General features: G+C 33.7%; 1 protein-coding gene across 8 annotated transcripts; it reads left to right on the top strand.

Moving 5' to 3' along the window:
• Nucleotides 1-115: 115 nt before the first annotated feature.
• LOC117236208 (anoctamin-8) lies at nt 116-27,360 on the top strand. Of its 8 annotated transcripts, none has more exons than XM_033498944.1 (16): nt 116-346; nt 10,418-10,503; nt 15,525-15,685; nt 15,805-16,081; nt 16,644-16,832; nt 17,514-17,699; nt 17,850-18,002; nt 19,419-19,554; nt 20,136-20,191; nt 20,931-21,005; nt 21,712-21,978; nt 23,526-23,723; nt 23,942-24,233; nt 25,036-25,347; nt 25,541-25,811; nt 25,907-27,360. In XM_033498944.1, the coding sequence occupies exons 1-16, from the start codon at nt 154-156 to the stop codon at nt 26,388-26,390; spliced, it is 3,336 nt and encodes a 1,111-aa protein (XP_033354835.1). In that variant the 5' UTR covers nt 116-153; the 3' UTR covers nt 26,391-27,360. The 8 variants fall into 8 exon arrangements, with proteins under 8 accessions (XP_033354835.1, XP_033354834.1, XP_033354833.1 ...); XM_033498943.1 differs by having other exon boundaries at nt 21,712-22,023; nt 25,060-25,347; XM_033498942.1 differs by having other exon boundaries at nt 21,712-22,023; nt 25,057-25,347.
• Nucleotides 27,361-27,433: the final 73 nt, after the last annotated feature.

The following is a 27,433-nucleotide window of genomic DNA, read 5'->3' as shown; positions in this document are numbered from 1 at the left end:
GTGGCGCCACTATGCGGCCAGTGCCGCGAAACGATGCAACGGAGACGAAGGGCGAAGAGAGTTCGCGAATAGAGGGTGCATAGAGGGAGCGAGTTCAGTTCAGGCGCAAAGGTCCTCGGTTAAGGACGCGACGGTCCTGCTAATCGGGACACTATGCCAGGCGGCGAGGGGTCCCCGATCAATCTCCTCGACCACCGTACATCGACCACCTCCGGCGAGTGCGCGAACAGTGACGAAGATGAGAGGACGACGGGCACCGCTTCCAGCACGATGACGACCGTCCTCGCGGGCGACGGTCTTAGACGGAGGAAGGTCATACACGCGGCCAAAGAAACCTTCGACAAGGGTGAGTTTTAATAAATCTCCTCCATTTGTAGTACTACTGATCCCAAACTCATAAATTATCTTGTCATTCCTTATGTTTGATTTTTCATCAAACAGACATAATGTGGTATAATTCGTTCGGCGTAACGATAGTACATGCATTCATGTGAATATGAATAATTCGTAGCGATAGTTAGTACATATTCTCAGTGATAAACACCAAATGCAACCGATCTAGTAACCGACAGAACCTAACGACTATACAGTCGAATTTGGTCGTATTATTGGACGACATCTAGACATACAATACATCGATATTCGGACCGTTATTCTTTGCCCCTGCGAATATACGTTTCAGTCAGAAAACATAAGAAAGAGTATATTCGCTGTCCGCAGTGCGCGCAGTCACGGATGCTATCTCAGCGGCGTTGGTGCGCGCGTTCTCAATGCCGCGCTGTTGTAAATACATGGGGCTGTGTATGTACAGAAGGTAGATGGGTTTCGTTACGAAAGCTCGCGCAATAATCGCGATGTGGGGAAGTATTAAATCACTGTCAATGATTTTCGTGGTTGCTTATTTTCATCCACGAATCGATTCACCTTCTGAACCAAAAATGGTTCGTACACACGCCCACCCGGTCATCCCCTTCTTCTTAGCCCGCGAGCCCCCTCTGAATTCAGCTTATCCCCCTTTGCACCCAACTCCACTCGGCTGCGTACGCAGGTCTTGATTCGCGGTTCTTTCACAACCAATTTGTTTATATTATAGGTGAATATATTATCATATTCTTTAGAATGACGTTAAAACAGAATTGGAATATAATTGTCCTCTGAATGTTGGATTCTTGAAATATATTTACAAATCATTGGTAGTTTATTTTGAAACATCATAGAAAAACAGCTGAGAAAAAGATGAAGAACCTATATAAATATGGTACATCGTATACATATGTACCTCTGAAAAATTCATGTAATTAAAACTTTCCACAGTTTTTGAAGTACTTAAGAACTTTCCTATTTCAAAACTTTAAATGAACCAATTGCTTTGGAAGTACTGTATTATTTCAAGGATTCACCTATGAATCATAGATTCTACTCTTTTTGCCACTAAAAATCTTAGGAATAACGCAAAACTTAGAAAATCACCTTTTGGCTGTATTTTCAGTGCAAGTAATCGCCGTGTGTCGCCTCTCCTCGTGTCGACTCTTCGAGATCTAGATAGCGAAGTGGGGGTTAGACCAATAGAGTAGGGGCCGGTAATCGCGTGCAAGCTGACGAGAGAGCGCATTATCGCCTAAGGGCATTGCATTTTCGAGCAAATTTCAGCGATACCAGTGTGGTTTAATCGGAATTCAAACGTCGTATCTCGCATCAATGCTAGTGTTCGAACGGTCGAGTTTCTTCACCCTGTGACCGTCAGGATACAATCGGTCATGATTTGACCTTTAAAGCGAATAATCCATTTTATATCGTGCTTTTTTCCTTTGCATTTCTAGAAATAGCTGAGGTTCGACTACATATTTGTTCAAATGGTCTTGGGCCAAAATGATGTTAGTATTTAAAAATTTCTTTTGAATCATTTCTCAGAGGATTTGAGATAGGAATTATCTAATTATGGAAGAGCAGCTAAATCCACAAAGGAATTTTATTAGATTTGATCATGCTACTCCACAAAATTTCGCTGAAACGGATACTCCATATCTAAACGTGATAACTCGGCTCTCTGTGGCTTTATCTTCTACGCCATGTCAGAAGTAATTGGATCCATCTATTTAAACGACTTTGTTCGGAGAAACCGTATTTACATTTCCTTTGTGAATTATTCTATGAATTATTTTCAATAATATTGTTTTGCTATGAAATTTAAAAAAAAATGACTCTAATGAGTTATTTCATTTTTGTCAGAAATTAATTATATCATATTTATTAAAATCTAATCTGTATTAAAACATAGAAAATTTTCAATAAAGACTATTAATAATCCGATTTGTGATTTAGAAAATATAAAAAATTTCTAAAGGAATCCCTAAAAACCCGCAGTGTTGATTACCAAGCATCATCGAGGGGTAAATTAAAATTAAAGAACATGCCACAAAAGCATACCGTGTAAACCCTACTCTAGTTCTCACCATGAATCGCGTGAACGCAAACATTACGTGATTCTAAAAATCCGTGCAACACCAAGAGACCTCGTTTCTATAGCGGTAATTGTGCATTTTCATTTACGTTCGCATTTTCGATACCGGTAATCCGGCGAATGTAATTTTATGCGGCGTTGATAATCTCCACGGGACGAATACGTTCGATCATCTCATCGATGCACGACTACCTCGCGCCACAATGTGGCTATATTATTATTGCAGAGCGATATGCATAGTAGATGAAATTACCTGATTTAGTGGGATTTATTTCAATGATATACTCTACTTTAAATATTATGAAGTTTAAAATATGATTATATTAAATTAATTAATATTTTTTGAGGTTATGATCAGTTTTTAGGTTTGATAGTTTTTAAGATTTAATATGTTTGATCTTAAATTTTCATGATTTTGACAATTAATGTGGATACTAGCTTTTCTTGTATTGATTAATAAAAACAGAACATTTCTAATAAGAACAGAACAGCAAAATTTTATACACTATCACGTATAAACTGTAGTTAGAATTGTTAAATCCATTTTTGCAAACGATACCAGAAATATTAAAAAAAATGTATTGCAAAACAAGAGATCATTTTAATATTTATAGCTTTTCCTCTACATAAAAAGTCGCGATTGAAACTTGAATGGCGGTTCTTTTCATACGTTATATCTCAGCATGCAGCCTCTCCATTCTATATAAACGGCTCGTTATGCACTGAGGAAGGTCACTGTACTAAAATTATTTCCCTCAAATTCTCTGCATTTTTAAAAAAACCTCCTTCACTAAGGTTAACTTTCTCAGCAACGACCACACATTTTCTAAGCGATTAAACAATTTCATCATCTTGCTTTTATAAAAATCGTGGGTTTTAGAATTAAAAAATTCATAGAACATACATTTCACATATGTTATTGAAAATTGTTTACAGTGTAGTAATTTCACAATAATAAAACTGTATAATTGCATTAAAAAATATATGTTGATATCGAAATTTTTATAGATAATAGTGTAGAAAACAAAGTCAAATATTCTATCAAGTTTCTCTCATTAAATCAAACAACTTTTACACTAAAATATTTCCTCATAATAGTTGAAGAAGCAATCTTTACGTGTTGCATGAAACATATGGCCTTGAATAAGATTTGAACTCCTCATATTGCTGAAAATGTCTCAAATTACGTGTTTTTACCCTCGAAACGTGCAAACTTTAACTCCTGATAGTTATATCAGTTTCACCGATTATGTGTAGCCTTTTAAGAAAACTATCCTTTTCAGGGTCACCCTGTACATATACCGGGCTGTGAAATGGTGGCATGAAGTGTAACTGTATATACTTGAGCGTGACGTAAGAGAGTGCTCCATCCCCTCTATTACCTACCAAAATGAGGCGCGTGAACAGTCCTGAAACGACTCCTATCGTCAATACATGAAATGGCGATTTCTAAAGACGCTTAAGTGATTTTTGAGTGTTTGAATCATCAATTAGTAATAGGCCGACACAATCATATTCTTCGATATTTTATTTTCATATCATTCGACATGTTTCATGTGTTTTACATCCTTTGAATGGTTGATCTGGTTCTTCTAAGATAATATTTTCATTACATTATTAAAATTAGTATTACATAAAAAGGTAGGAATTATATATACTAAAAAAATAAGATAGTGATTAAATAAAAATGGTTTAACATTTTAAGTAATAATAATGTTAATAAATTGATTTATTAGAAATTAGAAACTTAGGTATGTTTTTAGAAAGTTATATTATTCGTATCATTTTTCAATGTCTTTCAAATGGTGAATTAAATAATTTTTTATTAAAAATAAAGAATTACATATTAAAGTTACATATGTAATTCTCCCTAAACGAAATTAACGTAAGTCGATTAACAGGAATTAATTAGGTGGGTTAAGTTAAACAGAATACGACGCTATTTAGGATCACGAACGCGAAGCCATACGACGAAAAGACACGTACAGTGTAGCTTAAAAAGCACGTGCCACTGATGCTACCAACGCATGGAACGCAAAGAAATGGGATGATCGATACACCAGTCATAAAGTGCCACACGTTTGACATCGATTTGCTTTAAAAGACACGTAACGTTCATGTCATATCTCGTAAAGTATACGAACTAAGTATGCTGAAAAAGATAGTAATAAAGTTCTAAAAATTACTCTGTATATAGTATATGGAGTTACTTCTACGTGCAATTTTCATATAAAAATATCAAATGTGTATGTGTGTGATAAATTATATCATTTTAGAATATATAATTTTGTATTACATTATATGAAATGATAAAGTTTTATTGTCACCCGATATCTACATACTTAAATAGTAAATACTACTATTCCAGAATATTATTCTACGCTGCTGTTTAGTATGTATACATACATACATATCGAGTTAATTTCAAAACAACTTCGATCTCTAAATGCGTTGACTAATAAATCCTACAATTCCAAAATATTGTTCCACGCCCCGTATCTGGTAACAAAACTTTAGAACCATCGAGTATAGTAATTTAACATCGAATAACAAACTCTATGACTTCAAAATGTCATCATACGCAGTATACATATAACAAGTTCTCGACCAATCTTTGCAACTATACTCTGTATAGTAGCTCACAAAAATATTTGGACACTTACCATAGAAAATTTTTTCCTTACTGCGTTTCATTATAGTGCTAAAGAAATTTTAAAACGTGTCGAACAACGTATATGTTTTAATACATATATATATGCATATATACGTATAGTCCTATACCTAAGTAAGTAGAAATAATTATCAATGAAGTTTCGTTAAATACAACTTACTTGCACAAAAATATGAGAATTAATTTCAATTACTGAATAAATACTCTATATACTATACAGATACGTAATAAATAAAATTATCATTATTAATATAAATAAAAATAAATAATATTATTATATATATAATATTCATACTAATTCGATTAAACTTCATTGATACCTACTTCCTTATATAACTTATCTTTGTCCCCGACTATATCTCATGTTCATTTCGAAACAACTAATATAGACAGAATATTTGTAAATTTTCCTTTTATACGCTTTAAGACGTTAAAATTTCAAGGGAGTCAAAAGCAATCTTCATAGAGTATGACACAAATCTCTCTGAGATTTACAATTTACAATGCCGAGGTATAGACTAGTCTACCAAAACCGTGATTTTTCAAGGACGATAATCTAGAATCTCTATGGAACTTTGTCTAAAACTTTCAACTTATTTTGTGCATCATTAACGATTCTCTTAGAATCGCGGCTTCAGTTAAAACTTAACGGTTCTACATATCTCCTTAATGATTTGGTAAACATTTTTAAAAATTCTGATGAGTCTGTCGGTGCACGTATTTTACTTCCACTACCTTATTTTTGTCCCTGACTATATTCATAAACATTTTCTGTGTTAAATGTTCGAATATTTTCATAAATCACTGTCCTTCCTTTTAACCGTTCCTAAAGAAATCTTTCTAACTTTCGAAAGCAACGCTCGTTTCTACGATATTCCGTCTCTGGATGTTCGAAAGGTTTTAACTGATACTTTCCTCCTCCGTGGAAACCAAGGCAACCGTCACCGTGCTTCTAGAAGATAGTGTGTTCAGAGACGTGTACATAATATCACGCAACACTTGAGAGAACAGGCTATGGGCGAAATACGGTCGATTTAATAGACTGGAACTATTGTATGAGATGTAAAATGTTGAAAGCATACAAGTCTCTATACCCTGCAAGATAACATTTTATCAATTTGACCAGAGTTAAGGGTTTATTCGTTTCTTAAATTTATGCATAATTGCGGTCTTGAGATGACAGGATCTCGAACAAAACTCGATTAATTATTGTAGCAGCCACTCAACTGGATAGCGCAGTATAAAGTCTAGAGTACTGTAAAGATTAGGGCTATAGAGTCGTGTATAATTTGATGAATAAATTCATGTCTATAGTGGACGAGGAAAGCATTTGAACATATATTTATTTTTCTCGATAATTATTTAGCGTGTAAATCTATTAGATGTAATGGAGTGTTTAATATTCAATAGATTTATTTAACAAGCGAAAAAGCCATTAATATATTTTGTACGGTTTCCATTAGATATCAGGCATTTTTACTTGTAACTTGGAATACTTTGATTTTACAAAGCATGTGAAAAATTGTATATATGTAGTCGACACAAGGAAAGATAAATGTATTATTATGATACATATAAAAATTCATATTTACGTACATACTTTAGAAAAATTGTCTTTTTAAGTTTGCACTTAAAGCTTGACTGTTCTATGTGCTTTCTATTTATTAGAACAAAATAGTATATCAGGCATACATAGTATCATATAAATATTTATGAATTTCTTAATAATTAATAATAATTGAGCCAATTGTTAGCATTAATAGTTACTTAATATAAGAATATAAAAATATACTAAAAGTAAAGTTACTGTGTTTGTTATTTATATATGAAGATAAAAGTGGGAAAGGTTGCTTATTCTTCTGTCGCCTACCTGAAGTTCGATAACGTAATAATATTCATGTTAACCATTGTATTCAATAATCTCTCAATGATTATTTATTATTATTTTAATAATTCAATGACGATTTTTTAACATTATTACGTATTACTTCATGTATCTATCACCTAATAGATCTCACATTACTTTTTACAAGATGACATTCCATTTTGTAGAATATATAAGAAGTTTCAGTAAAATCTTATTATAAATAGATCTTATGTACGATATTTACAAAAATAAAAAGATGGTGCATTAAATTCTTCGATTTTATTCTGCTATAATTTTAATGTCGTTCAATCAAACTTTGTCCACCGCAGTTAAACGGTCATAAAAGTTAAAAGCATAATAGGAATATAAAAATCATAATAACCGCACTAAAAACATATCATGGCTAATTTAAGATAATTTTGTGGAGGAATAAAATCAGTGAAATCGTTATTGGTCGTATGATAGAGATATGACCCATTTTGATTGGTAATAGTCCAAAAATATACTTATTTTATCTCACATTTACTCTTCGTTGATGTTCGTGCAATTTATAGGAGAGAAACTTTGCCAGAAATTCTTGAATTCAATTTACTTTCGTTAATATTCTATTACGTTCTATAATGGTAGTAATATAAAAAGAATAAAAGATGAATTACTATTATACAGTGGTAGTTAAATATTAATAATTTAATTTTTTACTGCAATTTAACTGTTAGATAAAGATATTTTTTTGTTTTTGTTATATTTCACCTTTATTACCTTAAACAAATAAATCTCCATGTGAAATAACTTCTTATACAAATTATATACAATTTGAATTTTAAATAGAAATTAACTTACAAAAAAAAAAGAGGAAATCAGAATTACTTTGAAAAAAGGGTACATTTTGTTTTAACGGAAATATACCTTTTGCACAATCCTGCGCAGAGTAAAACAAATGCTAGTGTGTTATTCGATTCTACAAAAAATTAATACCACCGTTCTTTCCATCGATGGTAAAGCAAGTAACACACAAAGAACAATAAAAATCGAATTCCCCTTTGGAATTTCCGCTTCCTACCCCGTGAGCACCTCTGCAACGTCGTTTATCACCGGAAGAACGAGTAGAACGTTAAAAAGGGAAAAAGGAAACTTTTCGTGTTCGTACCGCGTGTTGAACGTGCAAAATGATGTTCTAACGAACAAAATACAGTGCATTATACAACGAGCTCCGCCAGCTCGGAAAATGCAATTTTCCATAGAGATGGATAACGGAGGGTGGAACTCTTAACTTTCAGAATACAAACCATACGGAAATTTGTGTCCAGGTCTTTCCTGACAATGTTGCAGAATCTTACAAAATTTATATTTCTCATTAATATATTTATATCTATATATAATAAAATATTAATAAAATAAGAAACATCATATATAAGTATAATAATATATTTTTTATATTAGACTTTGGATGAATGTTAATGTTCTTAATTGAGGGAAATACCTTCGTCTATATTTCTCTCATTCAGGGAAAGAAATAGATATTATATATTTAGTACAAAAATAGTAGTCACATCATTTAACTTTCTATAAAATTAAACAATAGTCCAATTACCTAATTTTCTATAAAAAGAAAAATAACTAATTCTAAATTTCAGACGAAATTTCGGGAAGATTCAGTCTTAAATAGATTGAAACAAACATAATTCCTGCATCCGATGAAGCTACGATATCACAGCGGTCGCTGAGCAATTTCCTGATTCGTAACCGTTGGCCAGAAAATTACCTTCGGCACGGTAGCGTGAAATTCTTTTTATTGCGGTCTCGCGATAGAAGCTGGTTGCGAGGAAGTTTTTAAATCGCCATTAATACAACGTGTCCTTGGGAGGTTTGATAGAAAACGTGGATTAAAAGCATTTCTTAATCTTATTTATTGAAAAAGAAAACGGATCATATAGTAATGTCGCACTATTTTTTAACAATTGTCTATCTTTAAATTCGTTTAAAAGATTCATCTTCTTAAAAATTTTGATAAGTTTGATCAAAAAATACCAGGATTGAAAACGTTTTTCAAGTTACTTAGTGAAGAGGCAAAAAGATGACAATACTGTCATGCTATTTGTTGGTGTTATATATATTTTTTTCCTTTGTTGTTGTTATATATTTATAGTTGTCCATTTTTAAGTCTGTTAAAAAAATTAATATTTTTAAGAGTAACAAATTTTTCAATTTCGGGAAATTTTTTAAAATTGGACTCATCTATAAGAATTTCAAGAAATGAACGATAATCCAACAAATGATAGAGTTTTAATAATTCAAAAGGTAGCGTTGTACATTGCGGAGGAATTTGATTGGACAAGGAAAGAAATTTATTAATGATCTCGCAACGCATTAACTGGCCTAAATTTAATTTATTATCAAACAAAGGGAGCTCACATATTTTACTGCCGTTCCACGTAGTTGTATCTTCTTTCTTCTGTTTTCTTATTTGTGGTTCAGCCACAGTTTGAACGTCCTCCAATATAACGACCCTATGCTCTGTTCCTCGTATTCTATAAAAGGAAACGGGTGACTGAAAATTGAAATAAGTATTATCGTTATACGAAAAAGGTAGCTCAAGTATTTCGTTAATGATCAACGCTGAATTGTCTGCTTCGAATTCGTTAAAAATTCTCAGTGCTTCGCTTTGATACTCGACGATCTTTCCAATTCTTTATCTTCGAGTTAATTATGTCTGCCGAGTATGTCTCCAGAAAAAAGAGCTCTGCTTCTTCATTACATTAAAGAAAAAGATGTGCTGTATAAGACACATAAAATGTGATAATTGAATATTTTCGAACGGCATAAGAAAATGAAAATAAAATTCTGTATAGAAAAATTGTATAAGTAATTTATAATATAGCTATGGCTATATATATTCCATATATCATTATAAATATATGTTACTACACGCGTAAACGATCTGTGACCCTAAATTCATCTACATATGTATATCAGTCGATGTTAACAAACATCGCTTCAATTCATAACCTCACAATATCTGTTCCACCAGTAGTACGTTTTCGAATATACATTACCTCTTTAAAATAGATAAAATCGATAAATCAACAACAATCAGAAATTCAGATTCAATTCATTTACATATTATTGTTTAATCGAAGAAGAGGACTGTTAGACTGGTTAGGCGAATTACAGCTCGGGGGCCGCTTCCACGTCTCGTTATATGGATCGTCGCGTTTCCATCAATTACGCGAGCTATTAAACCCCGCAATTTGCCGCTTTATTAAGGAAACCCGCGTTCTCGCTTCATCACGTTCACGGAAAATTAATCCTTGGAAAAATAACACGACGCTAACGATGTGTCTCGTTAGGAGACACCAGGTCTGGCATGGATCGATATTTAATAACAACACGTCGTTTCCATTTTCCTTTTCTTTTGCAGCATCCCGTCTACTCAGGCGGAAGATACCATGCACAGGCCACTTGATGACCCCCCGCCGCCTATGGATACAGAAGGTTCCAACTCAAGTACGTTTTCGAATCATTACATACTTCTATTATGTACCACTGTAGTCTCGTTATGCCCTCTATTTATCATTTCCTTAAAAAGGTTACTACAAATTATGAAAAATATTTCAATAAGTTTATTATTTAATATTATTACTTTTTCATTTTTGGATAGCTTAGTGTTTCTGCACTTTGTTACATATATGATGGCTTTTACACATTTATAGAATTCTGTATAATATTGTCAAATAGTATATGTATTCGTTATGTATATTTGCAATGTATCTGTTACACATCAATTTCAAGTTTGAAGTTAACCAAATTCAACACAATCAGTGCTTTGGCAAACCTCTCTAAATATCTCCTTATATTATCAACTATTACAAATATTTATTATTTGGTGAAAAAAATGTTGACATTTAATATACGTAATTTTAAACATTAGAAGAGGTTAAGTTTGCTTTTATATATTCAAGAAGGGAAAAAACGAAAATGCTTTAAAAGAAACACCTAGTACATATCACAAGGCCTTTTTTTTCTTCGTCTCTTTTTTCATGTATAATGATAGAACAATTTTTCACTGTTATCGTAAACGATTACCATGATTGAAAAAAATGCCAGCATTCGCTGTAACACATGTTCGACAAATATAACCCCTAATTACTCGACCATTGTCCGAATTGAATTATCCGTGACGAAGCAAGAAGCCAGTGGTGAGAACGTGTGCAAAAACATTCCAACTTAATTCTACGCCCGAGCACACCGGATCCTTATATGCATCTGAATGGCTCATCTATCACCATATTCCTGACCAATTGAAATCAATACACGACGAGCACAGGGAATCCATCGTGTACAGTGTACGGTATCCACGTGACGTACAAACAAATTTTGTTGCACACATCCTCGTTATTCTACGTTACTATGTACCCGGTTTATAATTGGGATTGGCTTTCTTGTTTACGGAAACGCGTTCTACGGCTATTGATTTTATCGTTATTGATCAAACGATTGCGTGTAGGGGCGGACGGAGCTTAGGAATGACGTGCAAATCCTAAATCATCAATTTATAATTAGTAAACTAGTATCAGGGCTGTCTAATATAATGATGTAATAACCAATTAATAATATTAGGAAATTAGCGAGTTATTGGCATAATCGAACAATTTATGTATAATTTGTAAAATTTACTTGTAAAATTTTATTATTATCAAATTTCATACAACTATTTTATCTATTATTGTAAATAAAATATGTACATCCACGTACTATAAAACAACTATTAGAACTATGATTCGATACGAATTCGCACTACAGTCATGCAAGTTGACGCGTCAGCCATCTAGAGAGGAATCTCAAGAATATCGTTAACAAGGGTGTAGGAATGAAAAGAATTGAGAGAGGTGGCGTTAGCGAATAAAACGGCCAACCAGTAAAATTGATTCCCCTACGATATGTTTCCAATTCTATCCTTTTCACATTATTGTTATACATTTGTAGCTCTTTATTTACTTATTCTACGTCGATACATTTCTATATTCTAAAATTTTCGTATTTTTATGTTCGCATACATTTTCGGGCAACTTTTCTATTCGTGATACGACGCATTATCGTTGTGCCGATATGTCGATAATACCGACATCGGAACTGCAATTTGGCGAGATCATCATTGTGTATGCCTTCACTATCGTCTGTTTGGTAGAAAAGTTTCGAAACAAATAAACTCCTGTCAATCGGTCAAACAAACTGTTTGATGATGTTGTTAGAAGTTGCTCTTCAAAAGGAAATTGTAACGAGAGGTTTCAAGCCTGCCACTTATTCAAAGCTTGTTACGTGCTTTTATTAAGATGTCTGCTATTTCTTTTACTATGTATAGTAGCTCACAAGAGTATTCTAGCACTTACAATAGGAAACTTTTATGTATATATTGTATGTGTTGTAGAAAATATTTTGAAATCTCATTAGCATCATAGCGAGATAAGGCTGTTACGATTTTATTAATAAAGCTCGAATATAATGTGAAAATGTTTATATATAGAAGTCACAAAATGTATCAAAGTAATTAAATAATTAGTCATTCATTACATTAATAAGGTACAATATCGATTAAAAAATTAAAACTTACTAACAAACGAATTAAATATATAGCGTTTAGTAAAAAGATTAGTATATGTTATGATAGCTTAAGCTGTAATAAATGTTAAAGATGGTCCTAGTGAATATCGAGGCTTATTAATGAAATCTCTAAAATATGTACTTACACTAAATATCTTATATGTTTTATAGAATTTTTTAATACCCAAAAATATCTTAATGAAGTTTGAGAATTATTCTACACATATTCTTAATTCTAAATTTAATTCTAGAGGTAATTTTCATGTAAATTATCAAATAGTGAATTGTATAATTTTAGAATATAATTCTGTACGTTACATATAGTTATTATAGTCGAATCTCATTACACTGTTAGAGACATTCCACAGTGTTTCATATCATGCACATAGTATATTCATGAAAGATTTCTATATATAAACATTCATGAGCTGCTCTAGGTATATGACACAGAATATGATGTAACGAGGTCGTAAGATCGGTCAGTAGTCAAAGCATTCATATTTCGGATATCGGGACAAAGAAAATGACAAGGACAGTAGTGGATAAGGAATTTAAACCTCGACGGAGGCCATATGTATATCTATACATACAAAGAAAGCTTTAATATAATGTCATTTTATATCCATTTTGTAGGATAAATTTATATTTATGTTACTATTTCTTTTTCCCTACTTCCATTTAAAATATTTATATTTATATCGCAATTTGTTGAATAGTGATTAACATTTGCAGTTTTTCTACTTTGATATAGACATATATCTATATAGAAATGTAGACCCTATAGTTTAATTCTTCAATTTCAGATTATCATGATTAAAATTATTTGTGTAAAGTTGATATGACGTGGATACAAATATTTAAAAAGAAAACAGGTTCACATTAAAATACTCACGGAGGATGTCTGCGTAATATGAAAAAAGGTAAAACATGTAAAAATTTAAATACATAAGGGCTCTAAAAATATACAAAATATGAAAGATGTAGTAAAACAGTAATAACGAGGGAAGAAAGTGAAAGCAAAACCCATGAAACTTGCATTACCCCTCGTTCTAACGAATAATTCATCGAAACGGAGGCAGAAGATCGATAAGTTAAAGTGTGTATAAGACACGAACGAAAAAATACAAAACTAACGTGCAAACAATTATTCACATCAGTAAATTAACGCAAAGAGCATCAAGATCTTTAAAGCGTGCTTTATCAATGTTAAACATATATACAGGATGTTCGCTGTAGTAAATTTCAATGATATTTATTAAAATGAATACATAATTTTATGAATGAAACTTTCTCGTTTGCCCGTGTTTATTTATAAAGTATTTTTATTTATTTTAAAATTATACTTTTTAAAACAATATTACTTTTTTAATTGGATATGCTCTTTCTGAATTAGTTTTCTTGGGAAAATCTGATCAAACAGTGTCATGTGCAGAAAAATGACTTCACCTAACTGTATTTCGACCAATCAAACGATCAAAGAGCGATGAAAAAATCCATCCTGTGTAACAACGTTGCAGAAGGGTTAGGTTGAGGTTAGGTTGCAGAGGATTAAACGCATCTCCGCGTTCTTTTTGGATCTACGTGCTGCTCACTGGTCGTCAGTTAATTTAATATAAGGTGACCTTTTAAGAAGCGTCATCTTTATCCCCGTAACGATGGTAGTTCCGATGAAATATCCTAAGACATGCCCACGCACGGTTTCTATTCTTTGTTACGTAACTTTTTCCATATACCGTCCGATACCAGCCATCATTTGCGTTCCGGAAGTTCAGCCTCCTCCGTGAGATTTTTTATTTGACTCACGTAGAAAAGTTGGCTTTATTAGCTGTTTTTCTTTTTTACGCATAATGTGGTAGAAAATTGAAAATCGTCGGAGGACTTTTTTAGCGAAGAAATATAATAGATAGGAAGAGGCATTGGAAGGAGGAAAATGAAGGTATTCTTTTCCACTTTACAATTTCATTGTTCAATATTTTATACTAAATGCAGAAGTTTTAACTTCTGTGAGAGACTGCACTACACAGAGACCGATATTACAGTACTACTCATAATATAGTGGCTCAAAATTACAATTAAAGTTACATCAAAAGTTAATTGTAAACTCTGAAGTCTTTTTCTTCTTAGTTCCCTCTTAAACTACAATCTAGTTAGCGTTGTCAGTATGTAGCGTAAGTTCTAGTTAGCACATCAATTATAAATTAAATCTTCGTAATAAAATAACGTTAAAGTCTTTGTACTTGTTTGGCTACGCTCCATGATTCGTCACTGCCATCTAGTGTCATGTTCTCATACACTGCTCTTTATGTAGTAAATATTAGCAATTTCTCAGAAAGAAGGATTTCTTTTAATTCCAACAGAGTAGATAATACGGATAATAGAAGTGGATTTCGACGGCGGTATTAGGTCAGACATGGCATCAGGATATCTTCGCACGTAGATTGTCAATATCAAGCAATCTGCTGCCGTTTGGAAGACGGCCAGGGCAAACGACTTTACTCCCTGTGCCAGACCACATGTATAATTCGTCCTACGGTCTACGATTCCATAGGGAAATAAGTGTACCTTGTCCAGCGATAAGTACGAAATAACGTCACGGTTCTGATTTGTGGACATTCGAGTGTATCTTATTTCTTACGAGAAACATGATTATTTCGATGATATGGAGATATGGAATAAAATGAGTAAACTGGTAAAATAGAACAAATTAACAAAGACAAAAACTTAAAAAAGAATCCTAGAAGCGCGAGAAATTTTGCAACTTAACAAAACTCTACGAAATTAAAGAGTTCTAAAAATTGAAGTATTTGAATCCCAAGAAACTAAAAAATAGAAATCCAGGAATTTAAACTCTAAGAACTCTAAAACTAAAAATTCATAAAGATTTGTTGTAATCGATATTCGCCAAATATGAATGATCAATTGTACAGGAATGCGACGTCGTGATGATGTTTCCAAGCGGAGCAAGCGATGAAACTCTGATGTGGCTCCTAGGCCGTCTTCGGGCGGGAACCCCGGGCCTAGTGGTGCATGTGCGACATCATACTTCGTCAGACACTTATGGCTTTTATTTAACAGCTCCCTTTAGTGTGTATGTATATTTCTTATATATTGTAAGTTATAATCATTATATTCTATTGATTATATGAAATCTCAGGAACCAAACTGATTTGATTAAAAAGATTGAAAATGATACTTATTTATTCATAGACTATTGAAAGCTGCCGAAGAGGTGCATTTACCAAAGACTTTACGTCAAGAATTCGGTGGAGGATTGAAAGAATTCGTAGGTTCTGAATCGAGCTGTTTCGAAGGCAGCGACGACGAATCTCGATTCTTCACTACTCAGGAAAGGCAATCGCTGGTCCTGCACCTGCTGCATACTCTTAGGGCGGGTCCGCAGGATCTTCACAGTCTATCCGGTCTTAAGATGGTGGAAGGTCAAGCAATTATTCCAAAATGCCTTTCTGCTGGGATTATATCCCAGGTTAGTGTTATTCGCTAAACGATCTTTGATCTGCAAATGCAGAATGGTATAAGTTCCTTTAAGAATTCTTATGAATAATCAAAATGTCTTACTTAAATTGAATCTATAAGAATTCTTAAAGAAATTTATATTATTCTGAGAAATTATTAATTATTACTAATTGTTGATAAGTTTGTGACGGATGAAAAGAGAGGTGTGCGTTTCGTCCCGGGACTATCGGTGGACTCGTTAGTAAGGCTATACCCGGTAGTCCCTGTCTTAGACGTAGAGGGAGTCTCGCTAGGTGCGGTATTTGTATCAATCGCCCGTATATTCGACCGCTAGCGAGATAGACAGACTCGTTGTCGTCGTAGCCCTCTAGTGTTGGCGGTTGGTACCAGCGGATCGCCCGAGAGGTGTTGCGCCGCGTTGATGCCTCGACCTGTCGGCGTCCTGTTTGTACCGATCCGCCACAAGTTCAACTTTCTTGAAAATTTTTTAGTTTTTCATAAAAAGATTTGATTGTTTCTTTTCAACTTATAGTTGTACCTGTACTTATAAGAAGAAATATATTTTCTTCCAGGTCTTCCCTCTTCACGAATTGCCTGCGTTGGAGAAGCTGCAACGAACATGGGTTCGCGCGTTTCTTAGCCCCCAACCCTTGGACGACATTTGTAAATACTTCGGAGTCAAGATTACCATGTACTTCGCATGGCTCGGTCATTACACCACCGCTTTGATCGTTCCAGCTGCAGTGGGTGCCATATATTGGGTAAGAAAAGAAATAAATATTCCTACAGTTTACAAGTATTAATTATAACGTTTGTAGAACATGAGAATATTTTTTCCAGGTAACTATCCATAAAAGTAATTCTGTAATACCGAGCCATGAAAGTCTCAAATATTTGGCTAAGAAAACTTTCAACAAAGCTACAAGTCAAATTTTGAATACCCAACAATTCTCATATTTTCATTTTATAATTTTCAATAATGTTAATCTTGTAACTAATAGCCTTTCTATAGAGCGTGTTCATGGTTGTTTTAGCTTCTCGAAGGAGGTCGAACTCGTCTAAAGCGTTTCTACGAATAAAATTATGTTCCTTTTTTGTAACCATTTTTAACCACTTTGTCCTTAATTTCTAGTTTTACATATTCTTGCGTTTGGAATATGTAATGAGTTATGTTAAGTGAAAGTTCAAAAATCCACAAAATGCACATAATACGGAAAAATATGTGAAATATAGAAAATGTAGTATTTATTGTAATACTTACTAGATAAAACAGACTTGTGTCTGGATTCCACCTTTTCAATTATATTAACAAGGATATGAATTTGCATAAATACCTTCAGCCTAATAACGACTCAGTACAATATTGTAATATTGTAATAAGATTTTATGTAAGTGTAGTATTGCATTGTTAACGCCTATCTCGTTTTAACTTGATCTTCCAGGTCGGCATCATCGGCAGGAATCAAGCGGTGGAAGATGTAGCGTACGTTCTGTTCTCCGTCTTCAATGTAATCTGGGCCACGGTTTATCTGGAAACCTGGAAAAGAAGGGGCGCCGAATTGGCCTACAGGTGGGGTACTTTGGATCAAAGAGATGACCTACTTGTCGAGCCTAGGCCCTTGTTCACGGTAAGTTTCCTGGCGATCACTAGCGCCACTCTCGCTTTCTCTCACACGTTTTTCGCTTTTTCGCTTTAAAACACAGTTGAAGTTAGTTGTACTGAGTGTAATTCCAATGCTATGATATCTTTTCCTCTTCTCTCTTTTCCGAAATTGAAGGGCACTTTGGAAACTTCAGCTGTAACAGGGAGATTGGAGCCAACATATCCTAGATGGAAGAGAAACATGTTCCGGTACTTTGTCAGCGTTCCGATTATCGCAGCGTGCTTATTCTTCGTTTTCATTGTGATGATCCTCAGCTTTCAGATACAGGTTCGAGACATTTTTTGTACTTTTACATGAACAAAAACTTATTGAATATGGAATACTTGATTAAATACATGATTTATCCGACCTATTAATATGTTTATCTGGAGTTCTTATTCAGAATAAAACTTTAAAGGAAAATGTAGAAGTTTACAATAAGATAAATCTAAACAGATCTAAATTCCTGACACATACTTTAATGTTTTTTTAGATACGTGTTATTGGAAAGAAAATTTTCTTTTGGAGTTCCTTCTAAAGAAGTTTACACAACATAAAACCATTTCTTAATTAGATATTCCCTTCAGCATACATCTGAAAAAGCATAATTTTAGTTTCACTATTATACATGTATGTGTGATATAATGTAGATTTAACACTTCATAGAATAGAAATTTCATCGCTTTGCTAAAATTAAATACTTTTTGAAACAAGGAAATCTAAAGCTAGATGACATCTCTGTTATTAACAAAAGCATACTATAAATTATAAATTGTGCGTTGTAAAAATTTATTTAAAAATAACAAATTAGATAGAATAACTTAATGCATTTTCCCAGCTGACAAATTAAAAATTCCTTCCAACTTCTTGTTATTTGAATTCGAGTTTTAATAAATTCCTTCGAAATATTCAAGACATAAATGGAGCGATCGATGGACATTCCCAGTAATCACTGAATCTGGCAACGTGCCTGAAGTCGCACTTGCAAACTTTTCTTACAAAATCCCATCGGGGAACAAAAAAGTCCGGGAATAATTTAGTTCTGGAGGCTGAGACGGTATTTCTACCCAACTGTCCAGGACTTGATGAGAAAAAACGCCGAATTCTTTAGCAATTAAAATCAGTTGAATAAAAGCCAAGTGCTGCACGATCAATTTGTCATTATGCCGATGAACTTTCGTTAAATTTGTTAAACTTCTTTGCGTAACGCACAAACTCCACTGCTTAATAGAATTATATTGTTTCCAGATTCTCTAAAATACATAATAATACTTTTATCAATACGCAACACTATGTTTTATAATAATGTACCGTTATCGTATGGTGTATGTTTATATAATATATTTTATCCTAAAATATATTATACATCCACCTAGTATACTTTATACAATATATTTTATCTTAATAAGCGTTTTATATTATCTGACAATATCATAAACCTCCACTTTTTGACTTTCAAATCCATAACATATTAGTGAAATTAAGAATTACCATTTTTGCATTCTCTTAATTAGAATTTTGTTTTTTTAGAGAAATATCATAAAAGACTAATTGATCAATACTTCTCAATTAATTGGCCAGCAAGTAACAGTTTTATTGTTTTTAATATCCTGCTCTTCTACTTTTTTTTAAACAAAGCCAGATTCTCAATGTTTCACATATACCTATAAATGTACATGAAATACATTTTACAAATGATTACAGGATTGGTGGGACGCTCGTCTCGAATCGAGAGGACACGCATTCTGGTTGAGTTATGTGCCAAAAGTTCTACTGGCGGTAGTGATAGCTTTAATGGACGAAGCTTACTTCAAAGTCGCTGTATGGTTGAACGACATGGGTACGTATAGGACGTCTAGATGCGCCGTACAACGATTATGTACATTATTTTGGTTCCCATAGTATTGCTATCACTCTCATTCTCGACACGATTGATCAGCCGTGTGCGAGATGCGACATGCGAGAGTGGATGAACATTTTCTATAAAATTCTTCACATCGATTTTGTGTATCTTCACAAGACACATCTGCACGTCTAGTTTTTCTTTTCTTTTTTTCTATCAAAAGCCTATAGCATAAATACTTTTCGAATCTTTCCACGGCTTAGCTTCTTCTAGAGATTAATTCAAAACTATGTATAATCCCTGACTAACGAACATGACTTAAACAGATCTATAAAACAGAGTGTTTTTGTATCCTCTTTCGTATTATAAAAATGATATCAAACAAACGAGATACATTATATTGTAGATCTTGTTATAATTATATTCCTCTTTCTATTCCACTAATTATTTTCTCAACTTCTTCCTTTTTTGCTTTTTTAATCTTTCTTTTTCTCTCTCCTATTTTTCACTTCTTTACATACTGGAGAGCAGTCATGTTACAGTAGATAGTATTTGTGATTTTTGTGTGTTGGACGCAGAAAACTATCGGCTAGACACCGAGTACGAGAATCATCTGATCTACAAGGTGGCACTGGTAATAAAGAAGAACTCTCCATTTTCAATGATTAGAATTATTATTATTGTATGTTGTATTAGCTGTATTATTGTGTGTCCTCCTCTAACCGAATCATAGAATTTATACCAATATCTTTTTCTTTATTTTTCCTTCTTTTTTTTCTTAAAATTCAACGTTTACATTGATTGATATTGACATTGCTTCTCAACCATGGCGATTCTGGAAAACCTAATACATGTCATTATGAAACATATATCATTCAGTAATTCAAATAATGTTTTAAATATTACTGTGAAGCATGTGCATTTTTTAATGATAAAATACTCACTTATACACTTCAATTCAATCATATACATTCAGTAAAAAAAAGAAGATACAATTTTCTTTTGAGATTTCACGCTAAAGAGATATAAAAAATTAACGTTATTATTGCAATGTTAAAATTTTTCAATAAAGATAGTTTGTTCTATTCTAGACAAATTTAGAGGTGGACCATTAATTATAGTATTAAATAAAAGCTCTTCGGCTTCGATTCGATCAATTGAAAAGTAAAGGTTTGCTCTGGCTGTCTCTGTCGCTGCATGAAAACTCAATACTCTCCTAGACTACTTTCTTGCTTGCGCTTCTTCAAAACATAATTGTTTAATTGTTAGAATATGGCGTGATTTTATATACATGCACTTATATTTCGTGCATTCTAGTGTGTGTTTAATTCACCACTACAAATAGAGTATACAGAAGAGACTATGTATTTCAGTTTCAGTTTGTAAACTCCTTCCTATCGCTATTTTACATCGCCTTCTACCTACAGGATCAAGAGAGACTTAAAGAGGTAAGGATCCCTTTAATCCCGGTTTTTCCTTCTTCTTCTTCTTCTTTTTCTTCTTCTTCTTTCTTTATTCTATCGAAGTTCTTCTTCGAGAATGACCATAGACAGAGTTTTTAGACAAACTTAGATATCGTCTCGTTTTTTCTATTACGACTTATCTATCCTTGCAAATTCTTGTCTCTGTAATTAGTATCTAGAAGATATTAGATTGTTTTTGATAGAATGCAAACAGGAAAAGTATATAATGGTTAATCATAATCACAATTTAGAAAACAGTGATTCTAAAAAATAAATAGAATAGATCAGACAAACGCTAGAACTTAAGTTCTAAATATATTTAAATGTATCTTGGAAATTTCTACTCCAAATTAAATGAAACTTCAATAGAATATAAATTCTTAATTGTGATGAACAAATAAAAAATAATAAAAATCTGATCTATGAAAAATCCTATATTCTGAAGTTTACTTTAACTCACAATTTAAACAAAAAATTCAAATGAAGGAATATAAAAATTTGTACTTAACAAATTAAAGAAGGTATAGAGAAAAGTTACAATTTTAAGAGGTCCAAAAGACCATCTGTATTCTATGTTCTAAAATTTACTCTTTGTTTATTCAAAATTAAAGAAACTAAATTATTAAAAGAGTTCGTAAGATTAAAAATATTTTTAAAAAACAATAATAAATCTTGTTGGTTATGATTTCAGCAATTAGCCGCACTACTGATAGCGCGTCAAGTGATTGGCAATTTGAAAGAGTCCGCCGTGCCGTATCTGATAGAGCAGCTGCGATTGGCTAGACTGAGTTTCGAACTTTTTGGCGCGTTGAGTCCCAGCGAGGCTAGGCCGCCACCTGGCGAGGAGGATGACGAATTACGAAAGAATACGGAGGATAAGAGCGAACGTTCCGATGGCGGGAAATCCAAACAGCCGAGAAATGTCAGCCAGGCCGAATTGGAGAGTTCTCTCTACAGAGTAGGACATCCCACTAATTCTCTACTTAGTGACGTTACGTTCAAGGTTTGAACTAGATTTAGCTAATTTCTTTCGTTTCTGATGCACTCATGCAATTGCGCACTGAACCTGATCCGCCTTGGTGAGCTTTTCAAACGAGAACTGGAATTAGACAACGAATTGAAAAACATATAATTACAGTGACTACAAAAAGTATTTGTACATATTCTTACATTCTAATGAAGCATTTTTTTACTTTGAAAATATTAATTTTTTACCTTCATATGAAAGTATTATTAAATGATATGAGATTTAACATACCTAATCTTAATTAAGTATTATATAAATATAGTGATAAATAGAATGTATACTTTTTCTAGCTACTGTATCCCTAAAAGAATAAAATCGTTGTATATTTTTTAATTATCCTATTGTCATTGTGTATTCTTTCATTATTATATTGTAATAGATGTTTATATACTTTAGAGGTTGAATAATGAACTGTGCCAAGGTGGACACAAGTTCTTTTATTGATCACATCATAATACTCTATTTCTCCTTTATGGTATCTTTTTAACGATCCTTCGCTTGCGTGTACAGTCATTCTTCGTTCAATTAATTTTATTTTGGGGCAATCGAAACATTTGAAAGCGATTCTGGTGATAGAAGAAGAAGGGTAGGATTAAACGGAAGAGGTAGAGCTAATGAATGTTGTCCTGTGTCGTCTGATCGGTTCTTTTTGCAAAATTTTAATGATTTTTTTTTCCGTTTCCCACTGATTCTGTCGACAACGCACAGCTATCTACTAAAAAGGTAATGTCATCTGATCATCTTACCGTTAAATACTTCATCCTTTCGATTACCGACTGCGCTTATCATCCCATTAAACGATAAAATAGAAAGAAAGGAATATTACATAAACTGGAATATACAGCGTCTTCTATCATTCTTTCAACTGAATCAAGCAGTGAATGTTAAAGGAATGTTCTCTATGTAATAAAGATATGTTCAATCATGTTTTACTTTTACATTTAAAAGACGCCTATCCACTCACTATATTGGGTTCAATTTTCTGCCTGATTGATTTAGAATTCTGAAGTACACTGTAAAAAGCAATAGAGTAATCAAAAGGGTGAATGGAACGACTCACAGCTTGTCACGCTAACTCCATGTTAAGCGCTGGCTTCTTATGTTTTGTTCAAAAAGCATAGTGACCCTTGCACTACCTATGCTAGATACATATATTGTTCACCTAATAGAACATTTTTCTGAATGATATCTCTTAAATTATATATGTAATTAAAAATTTTGTTGCAGGTTTCTTATCCAAAAGTATATTGTATTATATAATATTAATAATATAATAGAATGTACAAGTTGAATAATTATATATGTATTTCAGATAACAAACCTGCAACGAATTGCGCAGTAAACTTAACTAATTAATGACAGTATCACCCTATGTTAAGAGTAATGTACATGTTATAATTATAATGATAATAATAATGATAAGTTTGCCTGTAGAAGATTTTCACAAACGATTTATGCAGAAATATTTCCATTCGCAGTACGACGGAGCATTTTCAGAGCATCTAGAGATGCTGTCACAATTGGGATACGTCTGCCTGTTTTCTTCAGCCTTTCCATTGGCTGCCATGGCGGCGTTACTTGGAAATCTTCTTGAACTACGCGGCGACGCTTTCAAACTCTGCTTCGTCCTTCAAAGGCCATTTGGTCGAAGAGTTTCTAATATTGGAACTTGGCAAGTGAGTAGTAAATACATAAATAAGTAGAGCAAAATTTCATCTATAAAAGTCTCTGTAAAACCATTGTAATTATCATGGTAATTAATAAAAGTTCAATTTACCAAAAGTTATCATAAATAAAATATACTAATATAAAACATACCACTATCAATTGCAAAATGTTTATAGAATAATTCAATTCATAAATAGAAGTAACATGAAATTTTGTTATTTATTAGAATGCCATGGAAGCAATGGGCCTGGTCGCGATTTTAGTCAATTGCGCTCTAATCGGGTTAAGCGGGCAGGTGCAACGAATGTTCCCGGAGATGTCGGCCACGCAAACGATCTTGCTGATAGTCGCCCTGGAGCATATTATGTTGGGGATACGATTCATAATAATCTGCGCGATTCCGGATATTCCGCATTGGGTGGCCACGGAAATGGCCAAGGTAGAATTTTTGAGAAGAGAAGCAGTCAGAAGACTGTCGTCTACTCCGTCACCAGAACAACATCCAGCCACAGTGATAGGTAAGTAAACAGTAATATCACGTTTTTAAATGTAACGAGCTACGTAATATAAGTCTTGTCGCAACATTCTCCTCCTTACTCCGCTTCTTCTCCAACTAGAGACAATTCTCCTGCTTACGGGACCCGATCAGTTTTGAATTCAATGCCTCGCAATGTTTTTAAAATGTTAAGGAGTTCCAAAGAATTCCAAGAACTCTGTGGAACCTGAAACAATCAAAAGATGATGAAGAAAATCTAAGAATAAAGAAAGTTCGTGGAACTTAAGAATCTCTGGAACTATGAAAGAAGTTGGAAAATTCTAAAATTTTTTAACAATTTCGAAAACTTACGGGACTCGAAGAATCTAAAAAACTTGAAGAATTCTAAAAACTTAAGGAACTTAGAGTAGATCTGAAACAACTCAAAGAGCTCAAGAAATTCTGTACATTTCTGTACATTCAAGGAATTAGAGAAACTTTGGTATTCAGAGCTCAAGGAATTCCAAGGAACTCCAGGGAATTGTAGAATTCAAAGAATTTAGGAAATTTTAGCTACTCAAAGAACTCAAGAAATCTGAAGTACAATTAAAAAACTCAAAGAACTTTAGAAACTTTGTAAATTTAAGGAATTAAAGAATTAACCTAAAATATTCCCAAAGCTCGAGGAATTCTAAGGAATTTTTAGATAAAATTTTATAAATTCTCGAGCTGACTGTATAATTTTTTATTTCTAATAACAATTATTCGCCGACTGATCGGGTAAACACGACGCCCATAATCTCTTGTCCTCCCTCCTACCATCTATTAATTTCGCTCGAACTCAGGGAGATTCGTGGTGAGTCCAGCAGACGGTGAGAGCGAAGAACAACAACTACTTTCCGACCGCACCGGAGAAGCAACATCTTCCAGTCTTCCGGATACACCGACCCTAGCGTCGTCCACCCAGACACCCAGTAGTCCCCCGACACCTAGCGCAGCATCCGTGCCAAGGATCTCAGAAACACCTTCCGCAGTCCAGACTCCTGGTAGCGCAGGCAGCAGTGACTTAAGCACCCAATTCTTGACTGAAAACACTATGGGCAGCGTTCGTGATATTCACAATTCACCTAGATGCTCTATTCCTGGTGCAGAACGAGGTTCGATAGTTTCTTCTTCTTTCTCCGCCCCTCCCCTTTATAAGAAACGCTTGATAGAAGGATGTATTATATATATTTAATGTAATATATAGTTTAGTAAGCTTATTTTTAATTTAGTAAACATGAATTTTTTGTTAAATAGATCTTTAATGTTTTCTAACTATGTAAAAAACATTTTCTTTTTATTTACGAGTAGCAAGGCGCTCAAGGGAATGGCTTCAGACTGAGTCAGAGGCATCGGGTGGAACTGACCACTACAGTCATCACTTAACAATTGGACCTCATGGAGGTGTTGATTGGGTTCGAAGATTAGGTCTCGAAGCTGGTGGTAGAAAGTCCAGCGATTCCGAGATCAGTGGAGCTGGTACGGTTAGTGGAAGCGGGGACGAGTTGACTCTTCACAGGTCCACTGATTGTATCGTCTCGAAAGATCTTGCATCCTCGTCGGACAGTGATCTTCTTAGGTAATCTTACATCTTTTATCCTGAAGTGTAAGATTAAAGAGAATATCTTATTAAAAATCTAGTGTATCAAACTATACTCATAATTCTGTTTAAAGATCTGCCCCGCCATGGACAGTGGCTCACAGAAATCAAAAGTTCCGATTCTCCCCCGAGAGAGAAAGGGAACGAGAAAAGGCAGAGAAGCAACAGTATCAGCAACATCAGCGAGAGATGCAGGATTACAAACAGCAATCGTCCTATTATGCCGAGAAAGAGAAGGACTCGAGCGGTCTTTCAGACTCAAACAAAACAATCTCAAGTCAGGAGGAGGAGAAACCATCGAAAGAGGACAGAGAAGCGAAGAAGACCAGGGTGAAACAGAGTCTGATGAAGAGAGCCAGGTCTGTGGCGATCTTCTCCTTGAAGCTGAAAGAACGGAGAGCAAGAGAGGCTGAATTGAAAGCCAAAGTGGCGGAGAAAGAAGCCAGGTGGCAACAACCACAATCGTGCGTCGGTGGCGAGCTCTCTTGCATCCCCATAGAGAAGCTTATATCCGTGGACGACATCGCAGCCATGGAATTACGCAGACTTAATCATTAGTCGCTTGACGTTTCCACTTTCGTTTTACACGCTAACGTAGAAACGTTCGTCTGCGCCAGTGATACTCGCTACGGAACGAATGTTGTATATGAATTTCGCAGAATCTCTGAGGCCATATCAACAACGTATTTAAAAAGAGAAAAGGGGTTCTGCGAATTAATCGATTTATGACCTACGTTCTTATGTAAATATCAAAGGAAAACTAGTAACGCACATAAAAGAAACAGGAAGTTAAATGAAGAACAAAAATGGGGGTAAGGACACTTGTTTATTCCTACAATGAATACTTTTTGTACATTATTTTTTGTACATTTTTGCAAAAATCACTCTTCTCTGTTTACCACTTGAATATGGAACTAATATCAATGGAAATTTTCAATATCATTGTTGAACGAAAACTTGCTCAATTTGGAGGATAATGCTACTCACTGTTTTATCATTCTGGACTGTAATGTTGACAACGATGACGCTGAACTACTATGTACTCAAGCGAACATTTAATGCAAATGGTTTCAAAGCTTCGAGTATTGACTTTATTTATGTTTTCCAATAGAGAAAGCTCATTTTCTTAAAAATTTTGATTCATTAATATAACAAGATTTCGAGTGAGTATCATTTGCGCAAGTGAACCATGTGCACCGAAAAGCTCATGAGAATTTCTAAAAATGTTTAAGAAATCATTAAGGAGATATGACCGTTATGTATCATCTGGAGTCGTGATTCTAAGAGAATCATTAATGAAAATGAATAAAGAAACGGCGCACAAAGTAAATTGAAAATTTTAGACAAAGTTCTATAGAGATTCTAGATTATCATTCTTTTAAAATCACAATTTTTAGTAGATTAGTCGATACCTCGGCATTGTAGATCGTAAACTTCAGAACGATTTGTGCCATACTATATGGAAATTGTTTCTGACTTCCTTGAAATTTCATCATCTTAAAACGTATAAAAGGAATAATTACAAATATTCTGCCTATATTAGTTGTTTTGAATTGAAAATAAGATACAATCGGGGATAAAAATAAGTGAAAATGTAGCGG

Source organism: Bombus vosnesenskii, unplaced genomic scaffold (genome assembly GCF_011952255.1).
Source record: "Bombus vosnesenskii isolate JDL3184/JDL3185 unplaced genomic scaffold, Bvos_JDL3184-5_v1.1 scf7180000013340, whole genome shotgun sequence".
NCBI lineage: Eukaryota > Metazoa > Arthropoda > Insecta > Hymenoptera > Apidae > Bombus > Bombus vosnesenskii.
This window is presented reverse-complemented; position numbering and strand designations above follow the sequence as displayed.